Consider the following 26670-nt stretch of genomic DNA (forward strand, 5'->3'; position numbering starts at 1 on the left):
CAATTACATAAACTAGTTACAAGGAAGAGTAACTCTAGAGTAAGATTATTACCCACTAAACTGTAACAATAAGGAAATTTTTAAGATCTAGGACCAGCAATCAAATCAAGGCTACCATTATTTCTGGAAAGGGTACTGTTCTACTCACTTTCCCTGTGACTTCTTGGACCAAAACATCCTTCCTTGGCCTCCTAATGCCCCAAGGAGATAAAGGTAGAGGGCAGAAACACCCGGGCTGTGAACACCCTGGGGAAACCGAGGAATCTGAAAGTCAGCACAATCTCTGATATCTGGACAGGGCCTGGCAGGGGACAAAGCCAGCTTGTGCAAGGAGAGGTGGTGGATTCCCTCTCCTTGGAGGTCTTTACTCAGATGGTACTTGTCAGGGCTGGGATTCCTTCAGTAAAGGGTGGGTAAGACTAGATTCAGGCCCCTTCCAACTCTTAAGATCTTATGATTCTTCTCTGAAGATCTCTAAAAATTTGAACCTGTCTGAGATAAGTAGTTATATTTCTCCCTAAGAGCAGAGGCATGGACTAAGTGATTTAAAATACTATAAGGATTCATGTTAGCAAACTGATACCATAGTACTGATCGAAACACAGGAAATAAGTACATGCTATCTGTGTAACTTCTTAAATGTCTAATACTTATGTTCATCAAATACATCAAATATATTTTAAATTGAAACACAGCTTTACCATGAGTCCACCATGCACACCACTCCCTCTCAAATTTGGCGCATACTCTGCCAGATCTACAGAACGCAGCCATTCCATCACTCGATGATTGGTCCATTGAGAAACTTCTGAGGGAGTGATATTATTCTATGGGAACAAGCAACCGTTGATGTTTTCAGTTGTTGACATATGAGTTCCAGTCTTAATTAACCCTTCCCTTTTTGTCAATAATTCCCGCCTTGCCTATATAATCAAATCCCTACATCCAGACACACACCCTTTTTAGGTTGCAAATGTACTTGCTACTTAGAACAAAGATTAAAGTATTTTAAAGACACAGATAATTTAAATTCCCTTTACTAAAAATTACTTGTATTTATATATTTTTCATACATACATATTCCACATTATCTCACTCATTATATACACATCCCATATCTGTGTATAAGATTATAGTAAAATATTACCATTACTATTAAAGATATTGCTTTATTGAAAAAGAAATCGCCCGATATTGCCTAAGGCTCCTGACTCCGTAGTCCAGCATTCTAAAAGCAGAAAGTTGTTATTGTTGTTTGGAATGGAGAGTAAGGGGGTGGGGAGAGAGGGAGATAGATTCATTTTCAACATCTATTAAGTAAGAGTGGGTTTAGATAACCTACAAGGTCTCTTCCAGATCTAAAATCTATGACAGGCTATGATTATGTTCCAAAGAACAGATTTTTTAAAAAAGTAACATGGAGAAGAGTCATGTAAGAACACAGATTTACAGCTGGAAGGCACATCAAAGATCATCTAACCCAATCTCCTCATTTTGCAGATGAAGAAAAATTAAATCATGTGTGTGATAAGTAGCATGGCTGACATTCTAATCTAGGTCCTCTAACTTTGAATCAAGTATATATGGAATTGAGAAAATGAGAAAATGATGATTTTCTTTTCCTTATAAGCTTTGAGAGAGCAGACACATTGGGTTTTTGTAGTTACTTTGAGGCACTGAGATACCTGGAGAATACAAATAGACTTAATAGCAAATGTTACCTCATCTGATGGTCGCCTCCGTAGACAGTTGGGTTCAAAGTTATTTATCCTTAGCACCTGGATGGCTCTTTTGATACTAAGATGGTGTAGCACACTAACAACCTTCAAAGACAACAAATCATCCTTGGAGGGGAAAAAGGGAAGAAATGCTTAGTACATACGCTGGATTATAATAAGAATCTCTCCTTTATCAGGAAAATCAGACTTTAAATTAAAATTCTCCACTTTCTTCTAGTCTCACAAAATGAAGTCCTCCAAGTTAGTGGAGTATCCACTGCCATACTTCCAAATTCTCTAAGTACCAACAATCTTTTGACAACGCATCTATTAACTACCACTAAAGGCAACCACACTATCCTCTCCCCAAGAAAAGGATACACGAGGGAAGATCAGACCTCCTAATCAGAGTTCTTAAGTAGTGGAGAAAAGGAAGGTTCCAATAGCTATTGCTTGCTATAGCTGTTCCAAGAAAATTCCCTAAACTTTTGGCTATTTGCTACTTCCCATTCAATCCACAAGAGAAAGGTAAGAACTTGGCCCCAATCTTTCATGCCAGGCTTTGAAACAATTTTAGAAATACAGTGCTAACTATGGTAAAGGCTTTGGGGAGAACCTGGTCAAAGTTTCGATATTTGCTCTTCATCAATCAATTAATCACTGAATCATAACACTTTGCAAATCTTAAAGCTGTATGCAAATGCTAGCTATGATGATGTTGATGATGATAATTAGGTAGAGATGTAAAATGTAGATGCCGCAGAAAAGACTTTATTTCAGGGAAGGTAATTATGAAGGCAGTACTAAGATAAGCACTAGACCCACCCCAAAACACCTGCAGTATATGAAAAGGAAAAAAAAAGTCATATGAGGCACACCTTAGTGATAACAGATGTGATAAAAAGGAGAGGAAATTAAGCTTTTTAACTGCTTCAAGGTTGTTATATTTTAAAAGAAAAAAAGAGAGCAGGCATGGAACATTGATAACTATTTTCAATTCCTGCAGTTGCCAGTGAAGGAAATTCTAGATTTAACTAGATAAATTTTCTTGGAAGATAGTATCTTGATATAAGGATATAAAAACACATTTTAGCATGTTACTAGACAAGGACTTTGTTATCCATGGCAAGACATTATAACTTATACTCTTATTTTTATTTTACTAAATGCTGTCAGAAGGATGTAAGACAAGATGGTACATCTGTTATCCTTAGATATCACTGAGACTTGATGAGATGTGGCTCTTGACTAGATTATAAGAAGGAAATGGCACATATTATTCAACAGCATCATACTGGAAAAAGAGATCAATAAAGTAACATTAAACATTAAAAATTTCCAGTGAGTAAATTAAATTCTTCAACCTAAAATTTCACAAGGAGAATTCTACAGGTAGCAAGAGAGGTGTGCCACTGTCAAGAACAAAATTCTGAAGGCATAAATACAAACAATTCTAAGAGAGAAGGAAAAGTGGAAGTTATCTAAAAAGACTCACATGGGAGTGAAGAAAACTCACCAACCAATTCAGATGTCTAAAAGACGTATGGAAAATGGGAACAAGGGCAGGTCACAAAATATGAATGAAAAACGTAAGATGATTTTTTTGAGAATATCAGGAATGCTGAAGCCTAGAAATAACAGTGTCCTATCACGAATGGCATCACGAGGGTAACAAAATGGGCTTTGACAGCTTTGCTGGTGGGAAATTACTTACAACAGTCATATAATGTAGCATTCGACCATCTACCCTTCCTTCATCAAACTGAGTCTTATACTGGGGAAGACCAATGTCATCCAACCACCCTAAAACAAACAAACCAAGACTATTAGTTCTTCCTCACAAAACCATGTGATATTTATTAACGATCTGTATAACAAGGTCCACTTTCCTTCAATTCAAGAAACAAAAATTAGCAGGGGTTTTTATGAGAATGATAAAATCTTACTGGTAACCCAGTTGAAATCCAGCTTTCCATGATTAGTTTCCTCTTCAGATCCCAGGGCTTGTAGAGCTAGCTGTAGCTTCTTTCGATGAAGTGAATGTTTAATTCCTAGTTCCTAGAGGAATACACAGACCAATTTATTTCTCAGTTCTAGCAGTGAGAATTGGATGATTTCAACAAAGAATGAAAATTCATTTTCCCCAAAGCGAAGTTTTCCAAAATCCCAGGCCTTATAGAGAATCAGAAAAGTAATTTGATCTTGCTGGCTGATTAGAACATGTAGCTCAGCCCTTGGAAAGATATTTTGTAAAACCACACCCACCAGGATTAGAGTACTTTACACATTCACTTGTATTATAGGTCTCCTTCACAGAGACCTACACGTTACAGAGCATCTGTAATGGCAATTTTCCTCATTATTTTACTAAAAACATATTAACTCTTCCAATCTGTGATTTCATTGGTAAGGAAACTCCCTCCATCTATGGAGATTACAACTTCCCCGTGACTTACTAAATGTTTTTGTGAGTTATGCTGACCAAAAAATTCAGCAACTAGTGGCCGCCTTTCTGGTCATAGGCTTTTATGAAAATTGCTAGGTAGGATACTCTTCATATAATAATCACAGACACAGAACAATCATAGGCACTGTTTCTGAGCATGTAGAAAATCTTTTCCAGCTTGGTAGGACCTGCCAAAGTTTGCTCTTTACTGGCAGGGCTTTCAACAATGTAGGCTCACCCCCATAGTACAAGGACTAGTGTAATGGAGCCTGAATCTGAAGCATGGACCTTTCTTATGAGGTGGAGTTTAGAAATGACTATAGGAGAGGCAGGATGACTGGGGGTGGGGTGAGGAAGGGGCTACAATCATGACACTGGATTGTTATGTTCATGCCATTATTTAACATTCAATGCTCACACTGGTCTAGATAGTCCCTATGGCTTCATAAAGACTTAGTCCTTACTCACAAAGAGACTAAATCTTCTGACAGGAGATGGATATGAAGTGAGAGACATAAACTTACTCAGAAACTTTATGTTTCCCCTTTTCTTATCTCTGTTCTAGACTGTGAAACCATAAATATATATTTTTTCATTGAAGAATAATTTAGGTAAGCAAAATAAAACAAAAAACCTTCACCTTTTCTAGATCTTGCTGAGAGGCCTGCAAAAGAGTTTGCCCAGATGCAATCCAGTGTTTGCCTGAATTCATGTATGAACCTAATCCTTGGTCCAGGAGCCAATTGCAAACCTGCTCTTTTGTCCATTTGGCAAACGGCATATCCAAGTCACTAGTAGGAAAATGAAAATATTACAAATTTAAAAGCCTTTGCACTGAACAGTATCTTTGCTGATGATCTGGCATCCCTTTGATCTTTCCTCTAATGTAGCCAAGTAAAGAATACAATGTGATTCCCTATTTGGGAAGGAAGAGGACCAGTAGAATTAGAAGTTGCCTTCTAGGGCCACACTTTTCACTTAAATCTGAAACAGTATAGGCTAAAATGGAAGTTTCAGCCAGTTTAGCCAAACACGTTGTTTAAAAGAAGCAACAAAGTAAATGGCTGGTACTTTCTTAATCCTTCCCATTTCTTGTTTGAGTTTTAGCAAGAGGGATCCCTCAGAAGACTAAACTACACCTGAATCCAACTGTGATAACTTTAGCAGAGTCGTGTTTTCTCTCCAGAAATTTCAATAAGAAAGAAATTAGAAGAGAGTAATATTCAATTAAAGGAACAGTAAAGGAGAATGTTTTAATTCTTGCTTAACATATTTAAATTTACAAATAGAATTCCTATTTAATAAGAAATTTAGAGATGACCTTCTTTCTATTGTACCCTTGCACTCCATAAATTCCAGAGGACCTTTATAATACAAAAAGATCCTGTTAAGTACGGGGGGAAAAAAGACACAAAACATGGCAAAGAGTACAGGAGACAAAGAATACGGGAGTTTCTAGTCCATTGCCACTGTTAAAAATTTTTGTTTTCATGTCTTAGACGAGGCATTTGCCAATTCCACCCTTCTTTTTGCAACAAACCATTTAAATAGCCCAAGAAGGAGTCCTGAACCATGATGCAAATATAAGAAACTACCCAGCCTTACAAGAGTCAAAAGACACAGAATTACTTACTGAGAAATTTAAGGAATCTTAAAAAGTTTTTGATCGTCCTGCTTTCACAGGCTTTGGTAGCTAATGTACTGTACCATACATGAGACATTCCAATACTTGGGGCACCGATTATGGCAGCTTGAGTCCCTGGACTAGTCCCTATCTTGACCTTCTTCACAGCATCTTATCGCCGTGCTCCAAAGAGAAAAAGGTGAAAGATGATGCATATAAAAATGGCTATTTCACCACCCACTTCAGTGAACAGTGTCTTTAAAGCTATTGCAGACAACATTCTATTCACTAACAATATCATCATTATCATCACTAACATTTATATAACATTTATAACAGATGAGGCACTGTGCTAAGCACTTTACAATTATTATTTTATTTGATCCTCAGAACCACCCTGTGAGTAGGTGCTATCATTATCCTCATTTTACAGATGAGGAAACTGAGGCAAAGGTTAAGTGACTTGTTCAGGGTCATACAGCTAATAAGTGTCTGAGACCAGATTTGAACTTGGGTCTTCCTGACTCAGCACTCAATCCACTGCACCACCTACCTGCTCATAAATAGGACTGGAAAGCCCTATTTCTACCAGTTCGTTTTGTTTTTCTTACCTGTTCGACTGTCCTAGGTCTCTAGACCAACCGAGACGGGGCCCCGCAGTTGCTCTTGTTCCTCCTCTTTTAAACTCGGGCTCAGACATATCATCTGGATTGAAAGTGGTAGATTGGCTCCTCCTAAGTCTGAATAATTGACACAACGATACAACGATGTAAAATGTCTGAAGACCTTGCAGCTTACACATCTCAAGAGGGACATTTTAATTAATCTGTACCTCATGGCTTCTTCTCCCTTTTATCTATTTCAGAAATTTAGCTGCACACAAGAGTAGATAGGTTTAGTTCACTATATTCTTCTCCATATGTCTCAAAGTGATCTAACATGGTACCTTACCCTGTCCAACCTCAGCTAAATTGTCCATTTATAGGTTTTCTGAGTCAAATTAGCAAATATTTGTTGAGTCTCCACTATATGTAAGATATTTTCTTGGCTATTCAGGAGAAATAGAAAAATCTGAGTCCTGGAGCTGTTCATGAGGAGTCCTAAATTTCCCTCTTTCACTTACTTTCCAAATAGCTTCATGATACTCCTGGATTTCTTTTTGGAGTCTGGAGAAGGTGGAGATATCTGGAAGGGACTGGTGCACTCTGCATCCTTTCCGAGGGATGGTAAGCCAGCCACAGCTGGGTCCTCAGCAGTTTCCTTTTCTGTTTCAGCTGTTCCAAGAGCAAAACAAAAAAACTCACTGAATTTAGAACTGTGGAAGAAATTCAATCAATGTTAGTTTATTTAGTTTCAGGAACATACAACAATCTCTCCTGCTGGAATCCCACACTGTAGCTACCAAAAGATGAACCAAGACTGAGTTCTTATCTACAGTCAACTAGATATCTTCATAGTAAATTAGCTTAAAAATGAAAATAACTTAGAAAACCTAGATGAAAAGGGTTGCAGAGGTGTCATGCCTTTTTTTTTTCAGGGACAAGCAGAGTTGGTGGCATGTCTTCAACCTATCTGTAAGCTGTTCTCTTTTTTTTGTTTTTCTTTTTTTTTTTAAGGCAATTGGGGTTAAGTGACTTGCCTAGGGTCACACAGCTAGCAAGTGTCAAGTGTTTGGTCTGAGTCTGTAAGCTGTTCTCTTGAAGATCATCAATGATGTCCTTTAGTTTCCAAATCTAATGGTCTTTTCTTGGTCTCTAGCCCTTCTGCAGCATTTAATTACTGCCAAAAATTATTCATGGGGAAATTTTCCTGACCATTGCATTATCCTCATCATCCTTTCCTCTTGGACCACCCTGTCTTTTTCTCCTTTGTCACTTCCTCATTGTGGACATTCCCCAAAGTTCAGTTCTGAGCTTCTTTTTGCCTTTTCTTTTCTCTCTCTATTCTCTCCTTTAGTGATGTCATCTTTTTCTATAGCCTAAACTGTCAACTGTGATAAGTCCAAACTCTCTACTTCTATCTCAGACTATTCCTCTAAGCTCCCACACCATTTTCAATTTCCTCCTAGTTGTTTACACTTCAATAACCTTCAATGACTCTTCAAAAACAAATGCCCCAAATCCTCATTCATTCTCCCCTCAAAACAAGCTCTGACTTCCATCTCTGTTAATAACATCAGCATTATACAAAACCTTAGTGCCACCTTCTATTCTTCTCTCCCATGACTCTGCTGCCTTTATCAGTCACCAAATCCTCTCAATGTTAGTCTGAAATGTGTCAAATTTGTCCCTTTCAGAACACTACCACTATTACTATCCTGCGGTATGGCCTTTATACTTACTGCCCTGACTTCTGCAGCAGCTTCCTAAATTGATCTCCCAAGGCCACTGGCTCTAATTCCATTACTCCTCTACTCAAAGACCTGTTTTTCTCTATTATGTACCAAGTCAAGTACGAGTTCCTTAACTGGGCATTCATGATCACAACCTACATTGTCAGGTTAATCTTCTAACATATATACACTAGCCAAATAAAACTAAACACCATTCCCTGAACACATCTTAAACTTTTTCACATCCACAATTTTGTTGACACCATGCATATTGCCTGGAATCCTATCCGCCACCACATATTAAGACCTAAGCTCAAATTCTACCTCTTCCAAAAGTTGATCCTTTCAATTAGGTGTAATCAGTTCCTCAATTTCTGCAGCACTTTGTACTTAAAGTATGTACCATAAACTGTCTTATAACATCATAATCATCATCATCACCACTACAACAACATTTACACAGTACTGACTTTGTACCAGGCACTATATTAAGCACTTTACAATTATTATCTCATTTGTTTCTCACAACCACCTTGGGAGGTAGGTGCTATTGCTATCCCCCATTTTACAGCTGAGGAACATGAGAAAACAGAGGTTAAATGACTAGTCCAAGGTTCAAACATCCAGTTAAGTGTCTGAAGCCGCATTTGAACTCAGGCCTTTCTGACTCCAGGCCTGGCAATCTACCCATTGTACCATCTAGCTGCTAAATCATTTATTTAACTATCTTATTCTCCTCTACTAGACCAAGCACCTTCAGAGTGCATACTTCCTATTACGTCTTTTTTCATCTTTCTATCACTCTTCTTGTACCTACCACTGTGACTCACATATTAACAGCCACTCAATAAATGCATATTGAATGATCCCTGAAAAATATTTTTAAAAATTATGTAAAAAGTCATTTTTCATTTTATCCCAATCTAACACTTCAGGAAAAGCTCAATTCTATTATCTGATCGTTGCAGTTTTTTGGAGGGAGTGCAGTTTTATTTGTGATTTTTCACTGGGAACTCTGAGTCAACAAATTACATGTCTCTAACTTATGAACCATTGCTATGAAATGTAATTCCTGATATTTCTATAGGCTTTAAAATTGTACAAATAATCATTTCTTGAGTTGTTTTGAAATTGACTTATGAAAGCAAAATTTCTCCTTTGATAAAGGGCCAACTTGAAGGGTGAACATCCACATGTGCCTGGTGGAAAGCAGCCCATCCTGCTGCTTCTGATGTCTGCATTCCCAATGGCCTTAGGCCTCCCAGTAGAACAAAGTTTCAGCTACGTGAGCATAAGGAGCATGGCTACTTCAATGTAATGCTTTAAATTTTACAAAGGAAAAGAAATATTATCCAGAAAACACATCAACAGCTGTTTGAACAAGATCAGGGAAATTGCAGAGGTTCATTTTCTATTGAAGCAAAGCTGTGATGGCAAGGTTATTATAGATAAGCAGCATGTGCCTCTCAGCAAAACGAGAATGTGTTCTAAGAAAGAGGCAAAAACATCTGAAAACAAATGGCAAAAGAGGGTCAGGTTGGCGCTTTCCTCTCTTCCCTCTGACTCCTGGCCCCAACACACACAGCAATGCTCAGTCTGGCTATCAAAAAATACAGCATGAGACAGGTCATTTGGCTTCTCTTGAGTATATATGTCCTACTTCTGCCCTGATCTATAAACAGAGATGGGAATGTTTACACATGAAAATGGGGGCATCCTGGGAAAAAACAAGGAAAGCTTTTAGTTCTTCCTCTGCAGCTGAAGTAGGTTAAGGGGTACCCCAGAATGGATTATCTTTGTCCTCCTCAATTATAGTAGTCCAATCTCATTTTTATTTTTTATTTTTATTTTTTCTAGTGACTTGCTACTTGAGAGTCAAGATAGCTTCTGCTATTCTCTCCCCAATTCTATTTCTTTTTGTGATAAAATATTTGTCTTCTAAGATCTTTTCAGATCCACTGAAGTAAGTTGATTACTCATCTCACAAGCTTTCTTCATAAATCCCTCAAAAGTTCTATAATAAGTCATCCTCTAAAAGATCAGAGATAAACCTAAAAGTTATCAGCTGTGAGATTTTCCAAAGACTTCTCTCTTCAGCTGACAATATTCCTTTAGAAAGTCAAACACATAGAAAAGATCACAGAGCCAGAGAGGCATAATGTTTAATAGTTAATAATTTCTCTTCTCATTAAGGAAGGATATTTTTGGTGACAGTAATGAATGCATAGTGATATCTAAGCTACTAAGCACCCAAGATGGAGAAAACATGAAGATAAAGCGGGTAAAGACTACCTAATTGCACATTACCATCCTACATTACTACCTTCTGAGAAGAAGAGTGGGCTTCTAAGTCATCACAGGTACACTCACAAGAGCTTTCATTAGTATAGGTTATAACGGAACAGAAGAGCAGGCTTGAAGCTGTGGGCAAGGGTTAAATAGAAAATTCCTTTTAGTAAGAGGTGGGTAGAAATAAAAATCTCAGCGCAAAGAATCTTATTTTCTGATTACTGCCAGCCTACTTTCTAGCAATTGCACTGGCCAAAATCAGAGGTTAGCTACATTCAAAGGCACGGCACTGGCACAGGCTGGCATGCAGAAGTACTATACCTAACGTAGGTGCACTTGCACTTCGGCTACGATCTTCAGATATCCCAACAATGCATAAAATCACACGCAGCCCAATGGCAGAGAGCACAAGGAATAACAAAATAAAATACAAATCAAAACTCCTACTGGCAAAATTCATACCATGGGAAGGAAAGTACAATAAATGCATGCCCGCTTGCTCTCTCCCCACCCTCCACATAGCACTGATGTTATATGGAAAACTGTGTTAAGATGAACAACATAGGGTTACTTTATTTACCACCAAAATGGATGTGAAATGGTTTATGATGAAAACAGAAAAAGCCTTTAGATATATTCTTCTTCTATTTGATCTCAATAATTTAAATCACAAAGAAAGAAGTAGGTTAAAAGGCTTACACGCTGTTGAATTGTCACAGCATCTCTCTATAATCATTTTCAAAGAGCAATACTTTGTCTTTCAGCATAGATTGACAAACTAGTATCTCATTTGTTTGACCTATTCATTTATATTTCTGTGCTATTTTTCCACTATTTGTAAAAAAAAAATCTTTACAATTGCAGGGTTAGACATATACCCTGAGGAGGGCAAGATACATGCACTCACGCACGTGTGCGCATGTGTGTGATATCACACATACATATACAATACATATGTATGTGTATACATATATGTATGATATCATAGATACATACATATGCGTGTGTGTGTGTGTGTGTGTGTGTGTGTGTGTGTGTGTGTGTGTGTGTGTACACCTTTATGTATATTTCATACTGCTGTTCAGTAGTATCTGACTCTTCATATCCCCATTTGGGGTTGTCTTGGTAAAAATACTGGACTGGTTTGCCATTTCCTTCTCCACCTCATTTTATAGATGAGGAAACTGACAAGGTTAAGTGACTTGTCCATGATTACACAGTTACTAAATGTTTGAGACCTAGCTGCCCCCCTTATTATGCTTCTTATATGTATGTATGTATCATATCTATCGAGAGATCCCCTATATACTAAAATACTCATAGTAACTACTTTTTGCAGTAGCAAAGAATTAGAAACAAAATGGATGTCCATTAATTAGGGAATGGTGAAACAAACTGTGATAAATGAATGTCATAGAATATTATTCCACCATAAGAAATGATGAATATGAGAAATTCAGAGGCACATGGAAAAACATGCTAAGAGTCAAGTAAGCAGAATTAGGGAAACGATATACACAATTACTACAACAATGTGAATGTGGGAAAATAAACTTGATATTGTTTAATTATAATGACCAAGCTTGGCCCTGGAGAAAAGTGGGAAAATATCTCCCCTTTCATTAAAGAGGCGGCAGATTGTGTGTGTGGGATATGCCCTCAGTCATGGTGAGTGTATTTATTTGTTGGCAATGCTGAACCATTTTCTTTCATCTTTGTTTTAAGGGAAGAGTATCTGGGCAGAGGACTGATTCATCTGGAAAGAACTGTGATTTAGAAGCAACAGACATCAACAGAATCTCACATCTCTGTATACACCATGAGGTTTGCGTGACCCAAACATCCATGGATGCAAAGAAGGCTTAGAAACAGATGTGTATTTTGCCCCTACATACCCAGGTTTGGTGCACTTGCTGTCCTCTTGTTGTTTTTAATCTTAAAAAAGCCTCGTCCAAAGGAGGATCGGGCTTTTCGAGTGCCAAAGGCATTGTCACCTGCTGAAGGGCCAGGTCCTTGGACTTTGGGAGGGAGGCTTCCAAATTTGCTGATTTGCCCAGGAGGTACTGTCTAAAGAAGTAAGAAAATAAAATCAAACTCACTAATACAGAATGTCAAATGTACTGCTAAGATGTTAAAAAGCTGATTTTGAAAGCCAATGAAGAAAATGTTATTTTCACTGGATCCCAGAATACAGGTAGGTTAGTTTTCTTTCCATGATAGTATTTTACTCTACCACATGAGGACACTAGTACCGAATTCAATGTTTGAATGTACTCCAATTCAGTAAATCATGCTTCAACATCAACATCAAAATCATTCACCTCTGGCTGACATAGCCACTGGGATTTCCCTTTCATCTTCCATGCCACCTGATCAGTAGATTTCATGCCCACTGAGACAGAGGGCAGGCAAGCCAGCCTACCTGGCAAAGCACCATGAGATATGAGGCAGCATGTATCAGGCAAGTTAAACCATCACCATGTTGACCACCAGTTCCCTCAGATCCCAATGGAGTCAGCCCATGACCATGAACTTTGGGAATAGCTATGTTTCCCATTTGGGACCCTCAGCCATCACCATGGAAAGCAACTTGAGATACCAGCTGGCAACTCCAACTGCTCCAGCCATAGCTAGAAAAGAAAGTTCTTGCTACCAAAGTCCTTGGCACTGTCAAATGGTTCAACAACAGAAAGAGACCCCAAGGACCACAGGCATTTTCTACCTAATAATATAGATGAAAGCTTTGGTATGTGTTGTCTGTAATTTCTTTCAGAGCAAGGACTATCTTTTTATTTGTATCCTCTGCATTTAACACAGTGCTTTGCACACAGTAAGCATTTGATAAATGTTTTAATCATTCATTCATTATTCATTCATCTTCCCCTCAATACTTCTGCTCCTATTCTGCAGACAGATGCCGCTATTCCTACTCCTAAGTTTCCCCCATCCAGCTGCTTCTAACCCTTTCCACTACCCCCTCCCTTCAGTGCTAAAAATGAATTGTCGCACAATCTCCCATTCCTTCAAACCTGGAAATAGAGCTCTCTAGGAAGATTGCTAGGCCTTACCTAATAACCATATAAAGTTTTTTTATAAAACAATTATAAATACTACTGGACCAAGGATTAACATCAGGGACAAACTAGAAATTAAGTAATTCATGATAGCTAAATTTAACATGCAAAGGACACATGGACTTTGGGAATCTCTACTGAAGATGGTCATATAAAAGCCAGTGGAGATGAGGGGAAGTGTGGGGTTTGTGAAATCTCTACAAGGAAGCCCAGTTATGCTCAATCTAAATATGAAGGCATGAGCACTGTTTGGTTTCCATAATATTTAAAACTGTCCAAGTACAAAATCATTCCTTCTGTCCCCAATTTTACCTTCTAACAAAAGTGTTTGCCTCCTGACCCTTTCAAGCTTATTGAATTAATCTTTTTACTTATCCATTATACTAAGCCAGGCCATAAAAAATCACCTCTGGAGGCTTCTGAAGAGGTTCCTTTTCCTGTATGATGAAGAAAACAAATAGTATTAGAAAAAGCATGCAATTCTCAGCATTCATTGTATAAAATCCCACTGATAGAACTTATCTTCTATACCTCTGGGCTACAAATCAACAAAATCCCCAGCAGTGTTTCTAATGAAGTGCCTGAAAAACATGTTATAATAACGTTTCCTTCAATGCATAAGAAAGCCTGCTGAAAGCATTGCTTTCAACTTCCCTCCCTCCAAATAAATGAGTGACTTTCCATATTCATATTTGCTAACCCTTTCATCAACTCAGATACAAGATAGAGAAGTGGCAACACTAAAGATACCCCTTGTAACTTTCACTAGTAAAATGGGAAAAATATTACTCTTTTTAGGAAATAAGAGAAACTATTCAGGAACCAACCGTTTCAGACACTTCTTTCTTCAAATTGCCCAGACTGCTGGATTTGTGCAGAGTTGAAGATCTAAAAATAACAAAAGTAAGAATAGAAGACATCAATCACAAATCTCATTCCAGTATCTTCTCTTTTCTCATGTAAAACATCATGGAAAAAAACCTTAAAACTGTATGTGGGCTACAGAAATTCTGAAATTGGGAATTTACTATGTATTTAATTTCTTTTGTTTTGTTTTGTTTTTTAAGGCAATTGGGGTTAAGTGACTTGCCCAGGGTCACACAGCTAGTAAGTGTCAAATGTTTGGTCTGAGGCCAGATTTGAACTCAGGTCCTCCTGACTTCAGGGCCAGTGCTCTATCTACAGCACCACCTAGGTTCCCCTATGTATTTAATTTAGTTAAAACACTTAGCTTTTCTTTAAAGCATCTTATTAACAGGGACTGATTGGCAAATCCTCCTGCCAAATGTCTCATATACCATGCACATTTCAGAATGTCTAGAAAAGGCCTTGAGATAACCTTTCCAATGTTACTATCTAGAAGTAAATTAGTATACGCAATTATAATTTCTATTGATCATAAATGTATATAAAGCATAGGAGAGCAGACCTGGAATCAAGAGGACCTAGAGGTGGATTGATTCCCTTCTGAGGAAGGAAACCTAGGGTAAAAGGAGCAATCCACTTATATAGAAAGGGGGAAGAAGAGGATAGAACTTGAGATATCTATATCTATATATATCTATACATATACAGTCAATTCTAATACATACATATACATGTACATATATATATATATATATATGCAGGGCGTGAAAGGGATGGGAGAACATATACATTTATTAAGCATACTTGGGTGCTTATGGATCTTATAAAGTTATTTGAACTTCCCAATAACCCAGTGATATAGGTGTCATAATTATCCCCACTTTACAGTTGAGGGAACTGAGGTAGAATTTAAGTGATTTGCCCAAACAGCTGGTATCTAAGGCTAGATGAGTATATAAACATAGAAGTAGTGGTGGAAGGAGAAGGCATTAGGTGAACCTTCCTTTTATCTGAAGCAAATAATTGAACATAGTTTTGTATAGAAATACACCAAACTCAACAGAGAAACAAGTGAGGATGGGAGGGGGAACCTAAGACGGAGGATAATTCCAGTGAAGGTAGCAAAACATACTTCCTGACTCTGAAAGGGGGAATACGTACAAAAAGAAAACAAGCAAAGTACTAGAACTGACAGGGGGTATCATTGATAGCTGAATATATTGTGGTATGTGAATGTAATTTAATGAAAGAAATGATTGCAGGGAATCTTGGATAGGATGAACTGATGCAGTGATTGAGCTGAATCAGAACAATTCAAGCAAGAAGAGCATTGTAAAGAAACCGACCAAGTTATGGCCAACTATGTCTCAAGAGGATGTATAATGAAGTATGTCATTCATCTTCTGAGAGAGAGGTGATGGGTTCAAGGTGCAGGAAAAAAAACACCACACGTTGTTCAACATGGCTACTATGTGGATTAATTTTGCTTGACGATGCTTATTTGTTACGAGGTATATTTTTTTCTTTCCTCTTGAATTTTTTTCAAACTGGAAGAGGGTTTGGGAGAAGAAGAGATTTAGCAATAGAGATGTACATGCCAAAGAGTACATTTTTTAAAAGGCACAGAAAAGAACAGACCAAAGTTCGGAGAGAAGTGCTACCAAGTAGGACAGTTTTGAAAATAATATGGGAAACTTATTGTATGGGGTTTTTTTTAAGTAAGCAGCATGAAATAGAAATTCAGTTTCATAGACAAGTCTTTTTGTGTTTTGCTGTGTATGTTTCCATAACTCCTCATCGATTTTATTCTTCTGTTCAAATAGTCAGTAGCATGCTGACAAGATCACTTCTGTTTCTCCTTCCTCCTTTATCTTCACCCACTTATTCTCCTTCATCCATCATCTAATTCAATGGATTTCTTCACAAACACATCTTCCTTTTATACAGTAATACTGACTCCCTGCCTTATCTTGCTTATCTTTTTCTTTTTAAAATGTTAGATCTCCCAGTATTTACTATAAAAATTATTTGATTCTAGAGAGCAAAAATAACACCTTCAGCGATCTCAATTTGAGTGACAGGATTGGATTTAGAACCAAAAGATCTGGGTTCACATTCCAGTTCTACTTAATAGCTTGGTGATTTGAGGCAACATCTTCACCTCCCCCAGTTTCAGTTTCCTCATTTTTAAAAATGGAAATAATATTTTGCACTGCCTGCCCTCATAGGGTTACTGTATAAAACTGTTGTCAGATTACCTGACCTTCCCCAAACTCCCTGCTGACCTCCAATCTGCCTCTCAGACATCTTTAACTGGATGTCCAGTAGACCTCTTAAACTAAACATGTCCAAAACAGAAATCATTGTACTTCCCCCTGAACCCTCTCTGCCTCCTACCTTCCCTATTACTGTAGGGGGAACACCATCCTCCCAGTCCCTCAGGCTCACAACCTAGAAGTTATCTTCAATTCTGCACTATCTCTCCATATCCAATTTGTTGCCAAGGCTTGTCAACACCTCTTGAATATGCTCCCTTATCTTTTCTGACACTGCCCTGCACCCTAATGCAGGCCCTCATCACCTTACATGTGGACTATTGCAATAGCCTACTGGTGGATCTGCCTGCCTCAGGTCTCTCCCCACTCCAATCCATCCTCCATTCAGCCACCAAAATGATTTTCCTAAAGAGCAGGTCCAATCACGTCAAAAAACTCCAATGCTCTAAACTAGCTCCATCTTACCTTTCCAGTCTTCTTATACCTTACTCCACACCACGTACTCACAGATCCATTAACATTGGCCACTTTGGGCTTAGATTGTTAAAATTTAGCCACTGCTCAGATTCTAATAATCTAGCTAATAGCTCACTAATGTGTTGAGACTCCTTAAGAGTCTGCCTAATATGATGGATGCTCTAATAAACCTTGTCTTTGGCTGAAAAAAAAAAAGGTAGCTAGGTGGCACAGTGGATAGAACACTGGCCCTGAAGTCAGGAGGACCCGAGTTCAAATCCAACCTCAGACCAAACACTTGACACTAGTGTGATCCTGGGCAAGTTACTTAACCCCAATTGCCTTAAAAAAACAAAAACAAAAACAACACTGGCCGCTTTGTTGTTCCATAGACAAGACAGTCCATCTCTCAGCTCTGTGCATTTTCTCTGATTGTTCCCCATGTCTGGAATGTTTTGTCTCCTCTTCTCCCCCTTACTGCCTTCCTGTAAGTCCCAACTAAAATTCTACCTTCTACAGGAAGGCTTTCCCAACCTGTCTCAATGCTAGAGCCTTCCGTTTATGAATTATTTCCTGTTTATTCTGTACATAGCTTGCTTTGGATATATCTGTTTGTATGTAGTCTCCCCCATTAGATTGTGAGCTCCCTGTAAATAGGGACTATTTTTTGCCTCTTTTTGCATACTCAGGGCTTAGCACAGTGCCTAGCCCAGCACATAGTAGGTGCTTAATAAATGTTTATTGATAGAAGATTCATAAATGTTTGAATTATACTGTTTCATTTAATGAAAGTCCCTCACTTTACAGAAAATTAATTTTGAAAAATTATAAAGTATTACAAGTGACCTATTATTAATACTATGTTGAATCAATAAATGGATTCATCTTAAAAATCATTAATCTTATGAACCCCAATTGTGATATTTTTCCTAATCACTGAAGATACAAATCAGATGGAGAGCAATCATAACAGAAAAACGGAACCCCAGTGACCCTGGCCACATTGCTGGCTTTCCACTTTTGCCCAAATGGAATTAAATTCTCCTGTAATGTTTCATCCAATGTCACATTTTCAAAGAAATACTTTATGACGTTGGTGAATATGCCTGTTTACAGTTGTCCAAGCAATATCCATGAGACACACGGGTAGATATATTGATCTTCAGAATCAAAGAAGATAAATCACTTATGACCAAGATCATAAAGCTTTTAAGTGGCAGAGCCAGGAATAGAATCAAGGTCTTCTATTTAAGTCTGGTGTACTTTCCAACATACTAAACCATTTTTAATGGAATAATTTGGTCTGCAAAATAGTTCTTAGATGTTCATACAGGGGGTGACTACTATTCTGGTCAAGCATTCAGCATGCACCCAGAAGGCAGAGTGGACTACTGGCAATCTAATAGGTCGAAAGAATGCCAGGTCAAAGAAAGGGAACTACCGAGTTGTATAAAATACAGGCACTCAGATGGTATTTTATTCAACAACAGGACAAGCCTACTGATTTCATCTGTGCCACCTCTATCCCCTCCAGATATTCTGATGAGATTAACTAGAGACCTCAGGACCTACCAAGAAGATCTGCTAGAATTCACTACAGAGAAACTCAGAGACAGAGACAGAGAGAGGAAGGGAAATGGGTGGAGGGAAAAGGAGAAGGTAAGAGCTGGAGGGGAAGCCCCAAGTCTGGTTAAGAAGCTAAATGCTTTTTTTTAAAAAAAAATATAAACTTATTTATTTTTAGTTTTCAATATTTACTTCCACAAGATTTTGCATTCCAAATTTTCACCTCATCTTGCCCCTCCCCCACCTCAAGATGGCATGCCTTCTGAATATCCCTTCCCCTAGTCTGCCCTCTCTATCTCTTCCCCCCTTCTCTTATCCACTTCCCCTTCTATTTTCCTGTAGAGCAGGATAGACTTCCGTACTCTATCTCCTGTATTTCTTATTTCCCAGTTGCACATGAAAACATTTTTTTTAAACACACGTTTTTAAAACTTTGGGTTCCAAATTTTCTCCCTTCCTCCCTCCCCACCCACCTTCACAAGAAGCTAAGTGTTATGTGTCTGAGGCTGGATTTGAACTCAGGTCCCCCCTGAATCCAAGGCTGGTGCTCTATCCACTGCGCCACCTAGCTGCCACAGAAGCTAACTTCTTGAACAGTGTCTACTATTGCAGGACAGACTTGGATTGGAAGATAAGGGAAACACAGCAGCTTTTGGTTTAACAGAGTGGCTTTTCGTTGGTTGCTACGGGATTGGGGAGAACTGCAATACCCTTTTCCTCACAGCTTTCCTGAAACTATGACAAAACTAGCACCCAGAAAGAGAAATTTGGAGAAACCCTACACCAATGCCTAACTTAACGTAGGAGTGGGATAAATGTCCTACTTAGCAGGTGAATGGCAGAACACATTAAGAACAAGGTATTAAATTTTCTATGGCTGTGTAGCATATGAATGGATCACCTTGTCTGACAATTGAATTCTGTCTTTGGAAAAAGACATCCCTTTCACAAATCTTTATTAAAAAATGCTTTAGACTTTCATATTATCATTGCTGTTTTCACATTTTTAAAATTAAATATATGATTAAAATTCAGATTAAAATGAAATCATATAATAAGGGGTCTCAAATGGATGTCTTTATTTTGCAATGAGCTGGTTGGGTGACTAGAAACCTCATTATAACTCAGTAAGTGGCAATGATATAAGAGGACGTATTTACCACTGATAACTAGGCTTGTAAAAAAAAAAGTTACTCAAACTGTGCTTGGAACTACCAACTGAGGCAGCTAGGTGGCACAGTGGATAGAGTGCTGGCCCTGAAGTCAGGAGGACCTGAGTTGAAATCTGGTCTCAGACCACTCACTAGCTGTGTGACCCTGAGCAAGTCACTTAACCCCAATTGCCTAGCCCCACCCCCCCCAAAAGGCGGTCAAAAAATATTCACTGTTAAGACATCAATTTCTTATCTGTATTAATGTTGGGTCATATCTGACCTGAGGGGAAAAAAATCTTTTTTCCCTCTAAGAAACATTAATTTAAGATATTACTTACAACAGATTATCACACATTTGCACTTCTAAAGCAGCATCAAGAATTGTTTTTCCATCACTGAAAGGCAAAATAGTTTTTAGATTATTAATGGATTTTTTGACTCAGGTCATAAACTAGATCCCAGTATGGAGGAAATGGATAAAATTTGTGCTTTGAGTTTGGGAGAAACACTTTCACCACAGGAAAAAAAAACAAAAAACTTAGAGATCAAAGAAAGGGAGCTACCAGGCAGTATAAGTAGATATACTCTACTTATATATACTTATATAGAAATACTCTCTGTTGGTATTTTACTCAACAACATGATAAGCCCACTGATTCTACCTTCAAGTAGGTCTCCCCCATCCCATCTAGATATTCTGATAGGATTAACAAGAGACGTTAGGCCCAAGCAAGGTCTGATGAGGTAAATCACCCATAAACATCCTCATCAGAATAAACCTGATCTTTGGCAACTCTTGAGAGGCCAAAGTCAGAAAGTTACAACTCCAAAGTTGTCATCTTTCTTCTCCAACCCCTTGGCATCCTGTTTCCATTACTCAACCTTCCAAATAAGAAAAATGGATGAGTAGCCACACCTGATAGGCTCTTTTTGTAGCCTGTAACATTGTCCCAAGGCAGTGTAAAACCCTATATAGGTGAGTATCTATCTACCTTTATTCTGAAGAGTAGATGGCCACCTGGCAAAGGCTGATGCTAATTCAACATTTTATCTTTTAAACTTGCATCTGGGTTTATTGACCTCAAATTAAACTGATTAAAGTGGGAGGAATTGCTCTCCAGGAGGATCTAGGATCTCCAGGCTCCAATAATCTTTACAACTTTTTAAAGGAAAATTAATTGCATGATATCATGATATATGAAATTATATTTCTATTCTTTGTTACAGTGTTAATTACTTTTTAAAATTTACCTTTAAGTTACTTTTAATTTTTAAAATAATTTATATGGAAACATATTATAAAAATGACCTTATTTGTTTCCCTCATACTTTAAAAATGAAACACAGCCTTTGGACGACCTAGTCTATCACCATACCAATAGACTTATAATCTAAAGTATACTTTAAAGGTGACATACTTCACGTCAGCTGAAGTCTCTGGTTTGGGTGGAGATTTTGACTTGTCAGATGTTTCCAAGTCTTTGGATATTGGTGAAAACGAAGGCATTGAAACTTGCAAGATGCTCATATGGAGCTGTAATATAATCACAAGAAAGAAAAAAATGTAATTAAAAGTATAGCAGTCTATACGAATGAAAAAAATAACACAAATAAGTAGTGAGTCATCAAAATTTTTATTCTATTCTACCTGTGGCCAAAGCAGTCACAGAATTTGAGACTTGTAAGAGAACAATGATCCCATCTGAATCATAGGTAAAAGGAATCTCCATTGTAACATACCTGACAAAAGGTCATCTAGATTCTCTTTAAAGAATTTCAATGAGAGGTCCCACCACCTCTGAAGGAAGGTCATTCCATGTATGGATAGTTCTAATTTTTAGAAAGTTTTTCCTGACATCAACCCAAAGCCTACCTCTTTGCAAGTTCTACCCATTGTTCCTGGTTGTAGTCTCTGGGGCCACACCAGAAAGTCCAGCTCTCTTACTAATCATTGTTATATTCTTGCCTCAGGGAAATCTATTTTCCTTGTGAAATATGAGTGGATACCAGGGAGTCTGGGTTAGTATTTTTACACCACACCAAGCTATCCTTCAAGTATGTCTAATTATGCTACCCAAAAAAGTCTGGCAGAATATCTTTTGACTTTGCACATAGATTCAATCAATGAACATTTCTTAGTCATAGGGTAGAAATAGGGGGTTGTTGCTAGCTCTCATTCCCAACTTCCAACCAATCATATCATCCCCCATGCCTCAGCTAAGTAGCCAGTCATGTCGTCCTCAGCCCCATGATATCACCTACACTGTTCTTTGTTCTAACCTTGTAAAAATGAGTTAAATCTTCAACTCAAGAGTCTTTGGCCTAGAAACTGAGGTAGTCAAAGACCTATTTTTTGGTAGGTTCCAGCCCTACTAATAAAATGTCACCTTGCTCAGAGAAACTTGCCTCAGTTTAACATAGTTGAATTTTACTCTCAATATTTCCTTTCCTTTATTTTTGTAATGTACTGTAGCCAGAGCACTAGTGTACACTATATAAAAATGGGGGTTAATTTTATTTATACATACATACATTAATTTTATTTATACATACATACATATACACACACATATATAATATAGAATATTATATATATATGCATATAAATAAAATAATATACATAAATGTACAAACAATATTAAAATATATAATATGTGGGAAATATATAAATATGGGAATAGGGAAAGTATAAATATAGGGGGAAAACATTTTTAAAGCATTAATATAATAGAGAGAAAAGTATACAAAAATTTTAGACAAATGGCAAGAAAAAGAAAATTAGAACTAATGCTAAATGGAAACACATGAAACCTGATTTGAAAACAGAGGAGAATAATGTCAGTAATATAATAAAAAACATGAGATAAAATTTCAAGGAAAAAGAAATCTAGTAATTTGTAATAGAACCAGTCTGAATTCCAAGATATTTGTGAGCTATTGGAGATTCAGAAAACTGAAAAGATCAAAGTGGGGGTGGTGTGTGTGAAGACAAAAGACTGAAGAAACAACTCTTCTCCAAGGTACCAAGAAATTTGTAATGATTTTCAACCTTAATTTCATAAGTATTGATATTATACCATGGATTGAAAAAAGAGAGTATGATAGTATTTTTCCATTTAGATAATTTTGAGATGCATTCAGTTAGACTAATGTTACTGGATTAATGGCAGTAACTTTTACTTTACATTTTATATTTTAAATATTCGTAAGATGGTTTTATATCGATGCTATGTTTATAAGCTTCCACCACTAAAAACATTATAAAGCTGTGTTGTTAAAATTTGGGAATGATACCTAGAATGTGGTACATTAAGGAATTCTATCCTCTTTGATGTGAATGCTATATACGCTTGTGAATTGAGCTATTTTATAGTAGAAATGTTTGCCTGGGGAACATGGTGCTCCTGGTTAGTGAATATATAAACATTATTTCATACTCCATCAACAGTTGATTTTTGGTAAACAGTATAAAAACCTTTGAGAGGTAAAAAACAAACAAACCTGAAGAACAATTAAGTGTTCAACAAGCATTAATCATGATCAGGTTAGGATCACAACCCAAGTCATTAACTGAACTGAGATAAGACTCCTTCCCCTTACCTTAAGTTATAGAATCCTAGCTCTACACTTGAAAAGCATCTCAGAGATTATCAAACCCAAACCTCTAATTTTACAGATAAGGTAACTGAGTCCCAGGGAAGTAAGTTGAGCAACTTGCCCAAGGTTACAAAGGTAGCAAGTGCCAGAGGTGGGATTTGAATTCAGGTCTTCTGACTCCAAAGCCAATGTTCTTTCCACTAAACTTGAGGTTCCATTAACCTCTGAAATTTGAGGAAAATTTTACAAATAAACTTGCCTTTGGGACAGTAGTTCTGGGGGGAGGGGTTGGTTTGTTACTCTCATACCCTTTAGAAAAAGGAGATACAGGTAGAAGATGGGAAAATCAGGACACAAGAACTGGGCAAAGAGGCCAAAGGAACTTGAGAACCAAGTGAGATAGTGAATAGCTACTCAGAAATAAGCAACAAGAGAGAGCCCATCTGGAGATACGGACCATGCTATGTGTGATCCAAGACAAAGTGAGTGCCAGGATCCATACCTCCCTGGCAATGAGAGTTGGTGACCTCCCTTCTGCTCCTAGCCATTTTTCCCTCTTAGCTGGGCCTGCAAGTTTGTCAGTTCCTTATTTGTCTCTGTCAACTTAAACCTCAATTGCCTACTATAAAGGCCTGTTGGCCAACAGAAACGTTAAGTTTTATTTTGAGCTTACAAACAGAGAGGGAAGATAACAGAGAGTGTATACTTGTACTACAGAGATTTTCAGTTTCCAGGGTAGAGTGCATGAGCTAGGTTTAAAGGGTAAGCTACTCTTTTGAGGGAGGAGGGAGATGAAAGAATGCCACAAGAATGCCACCTCCACAAAGCAGGAAAGAACTTCCTCCTGTCCCTCGCCCGCATACAGCAAGTAGTACTAAAGAACAAGGCCAACTTGGCTTCTATTACCCAGGAGGTGGAGGAGAAGGGAGGGCATAGAAAGACCCTCTTACGCTTTTGTGGAAACAGAGCTTTCTTTCCATTCCCTTCCCACTCAGGGGAGTGGCTTATCTATCAAGTCTAACTTGCCAAAAAATGAAAGTAAACTTACATATATAGCTTGCTGATCTCACTAGCATACAATTTATTTCTGGAAGTATCTGGATGTGAATTCACAGGCCAGAATTGTAGAGTTTAATACTTTGTCCTAATTGCTCCCCCAGATCTTGTCCTGCTGATCAAATCTTTTGTTTCCCTAGAATAAAGAATGTTTTTGCTCTTTCTCTTAAGCTTACATAGAATACACAAATAGCTTAGCATTTCTGCTGGCTAACAGGATTTTATAGTGGGCACATCAGATCTAAATCTGAAATCTGAATCTTAATCTGAAAGCAACAGACAAGGAACTGACAAGAGTACATATCTAGCTAATGAGAAAAGGGAAAAGATCTTTCTTCTATTAGGCTCTCGAGTCTAGGTTCTTTTGGTAGCTGTATATTTGAATGCTATGTTCTAGTTCCTTCTTCTTCTTTGCCTGGCCCAAATTTCTTCTGTTTCTCCCAAAACTCCTTTTTCCAAGGTTGGGGGAGGAACTGGTGAGTCACCCCACCCCAGGTTATGGTAAATCTTATTCTGAAAAACAATACCGGCTCAGATTCTTAAAATGTGGCCCACTTGGATTAGTGATACAAATGCTTAGATTCTTTAAGAGTCTGGTCAATATGGTAGATACCTAAAACCTCGACACCCCCCCATCAATGTTCTAATAAACCTTGTCTTTGACCAAAAGAAGGCTTGGGTCAAATTCATTCAGGCAGGACCCACGTCTCTTGCTGTCACTATTTCAGGGTCCCAGAATCCCTAAACCTCAATATAGGGTTCCCCAAACCTCAACATTTTGGTGGCCCATATGGGGAAGGTGCCTAGCTCCAAGCACTTCTCCAGCTAAGACTGGAAGGTACGTAAGCCTCCCCACTCTTTCTAGCCCTATGATTGGGGTCACTCTCCAAGCACCTGCGAAGGCTTGGAGGTGCTTTTTGGGCAGACAGTTACAAGGCTGTCTCGCACTCGACCTGACACTCTCAGGCTCTCAGTCCACCAGTCTGGTTCAAGGCCATGGACCTGGGTATACATTCTACAGCATAAAGGACAAGGAAAGATGCCCTAGGCAGAATAGTATGCCTAATTCTGTCAATTCTCTCAACGCTAGGGAATTCGGAAAACTGCAGTTGCTTTTTGGTTTCCTGAGGCTTATTTACTCCTTTCCCTCTACACTGCTGGATCCTCCTTCACAGAAGCTACAGGGAAAAATTAGAAAAGCTAAAAACATCTTACAGATTCTGGAGGTTTTGTGATCTATCATTAAGGAGTCTTGAAACACCTTACAACTCTGGTCACTCCCTTCTCCCATTCCCTTCCCTTGAGTCAAGAGGGTACATATCTCTGTTAACCGCTCTCATAGGAGAAGAGAGTTTCACCCTTTCCTCCCTGCCACCTTCGAATTTGCTCTCCTCCACCTGGGAAAAGGAAGGAGGAGGGAGAGGCAGCAGCTAAAGTGTGGACCCCACTGGCAATGGGGTTGGGCCCTGGGCCCTATGGCAACCTTTGCCTGGCAGCATCACCCAAATTCAGCACATCCTACTCACCAGGGAAGGGGGATGGGTCAAGGTAAAGAAGCCAGCCAGCCTCTGAACTTGGGTAAGCCCACTCTTTTAAAGTGGTAGTTTTAACTGTTAATGATGAGATGTTGATTCTCTGTGTAAAGTAATTTGGAAATGCATTTAACAAAACTGAAGTCACCTGATTGGTGATGGGTTTGTTTCAATCTTCAAATTGGTAAACTTTTTGTATCCGTTACGTCAAGCAACTTTTCATAATTTGGTTACAGCCAAAACAATTTGACTATTGTTGGTCACTGTTTTAATGTGTAAACTTGCCAAAAAGCTTGTTTGGGTTATGGCTTGCTGAGAATATAGAATATAGAAATAATCTCCGATGACTGGCTTTTTATACCAGGACAGATTTAAACTTGAGATGTAAATCCTGGGAAAGTTTTCCCTAAGCTGTGATTAGTGAAACTTGCTGTTTGAGGGACCGTAAATGACTTTTTTGTTGTTGTTTGATGGACTATAATAATCCATCCCTAATCAATAGTCAATAACCCACCACTGAGAGAAATGCCATGAGCTACTCAGAGAGAATGTGATACAGGTGGGAAGTCTACATCAGAAAAAGCTGAGAGGACAATTTTAGCCTCAGTGTAAGATGGGATCCTTCTGGCTCAGTTTCCCCATTGTGTTCCTTTGAAAAGGAATGTTACCCACCTGGCTATTCC

At 38.1% G+C, this 26670-nt stretch overlaps 1 protein-coding gene across 9 annotated transcripts in view; it reads right to left on the reverse strand.

The window, feature by feature from the left end:
* PPFIBP1 (PPFIB scaffold protein 1) overlaps positions 1-26670 on the reverse strand; it is a 205792-nt gene that overhangs the window by 4659 nt on the left and 174463 nt on the right. For 7 of the 9 annotated variants that reach the window (XM_020977165.2, XM_020977163.2, XM_020977160.2 and 4 more), the window contains 13 exons: positions 21221-21336; positions 20141-20197; positions 14311-14371; positions 13891-13920; positions 12305-12476; positions 10731-10763; positions 6912-7062; positions 6400-6528; positions 4805-4955; positions 3665-3776; positions 3433-3521; positions 1722-1844; positions 702-827 (listed from right to left, as the gene is read on the reverse strand). In XM_020977165.2, coding sequence (XP_020832824.1) covers positions 702-827; positions 1722-1844; positions 3433-3521; positions 3665-3776; positions 4805-4955; positions 6400-6528; positions 6912-7062; positions 10731-10763; positions 12305-12476; positions 13891-13920; positions 14311-14371; positions 20141-20197; positions 21221-21336 — 1350 coding nt within the window. The remainder of the gene's footprint in view (positions 1-701; positions 828-1721; positions 1845-3432; positions 3522-3664; positions 3777-4804; positions 4956-6399; positions 6529-6911; positions 7063-10730; positions 10764-12304; positions 12477-13890; positions 13921-14310; positions 14372-20140; positions 20198-21220; positions 21337-26670) is intronic. The other 2 variants (XM_020977167.2, XM_020977164.2) reach the window with 1 other exon arrangement.

Source organism: Phascolarctos cinereus, unplaced genomic scaffold (assembly GCF_003287225.1).
Source record: "Phascolarctos cinereus isolate Bilbo 61053 unplaced genomic scaffold, phaCin_HiC Scaffold_1;HRSCAF=81, whole genome shotgun sequence".
NCBI lineage: Eukaryota > Metazoa > Chordata > Mammalia > Diprotodontia > Phascolarctidae > Phascolarctos > Phascolarctos cinereus.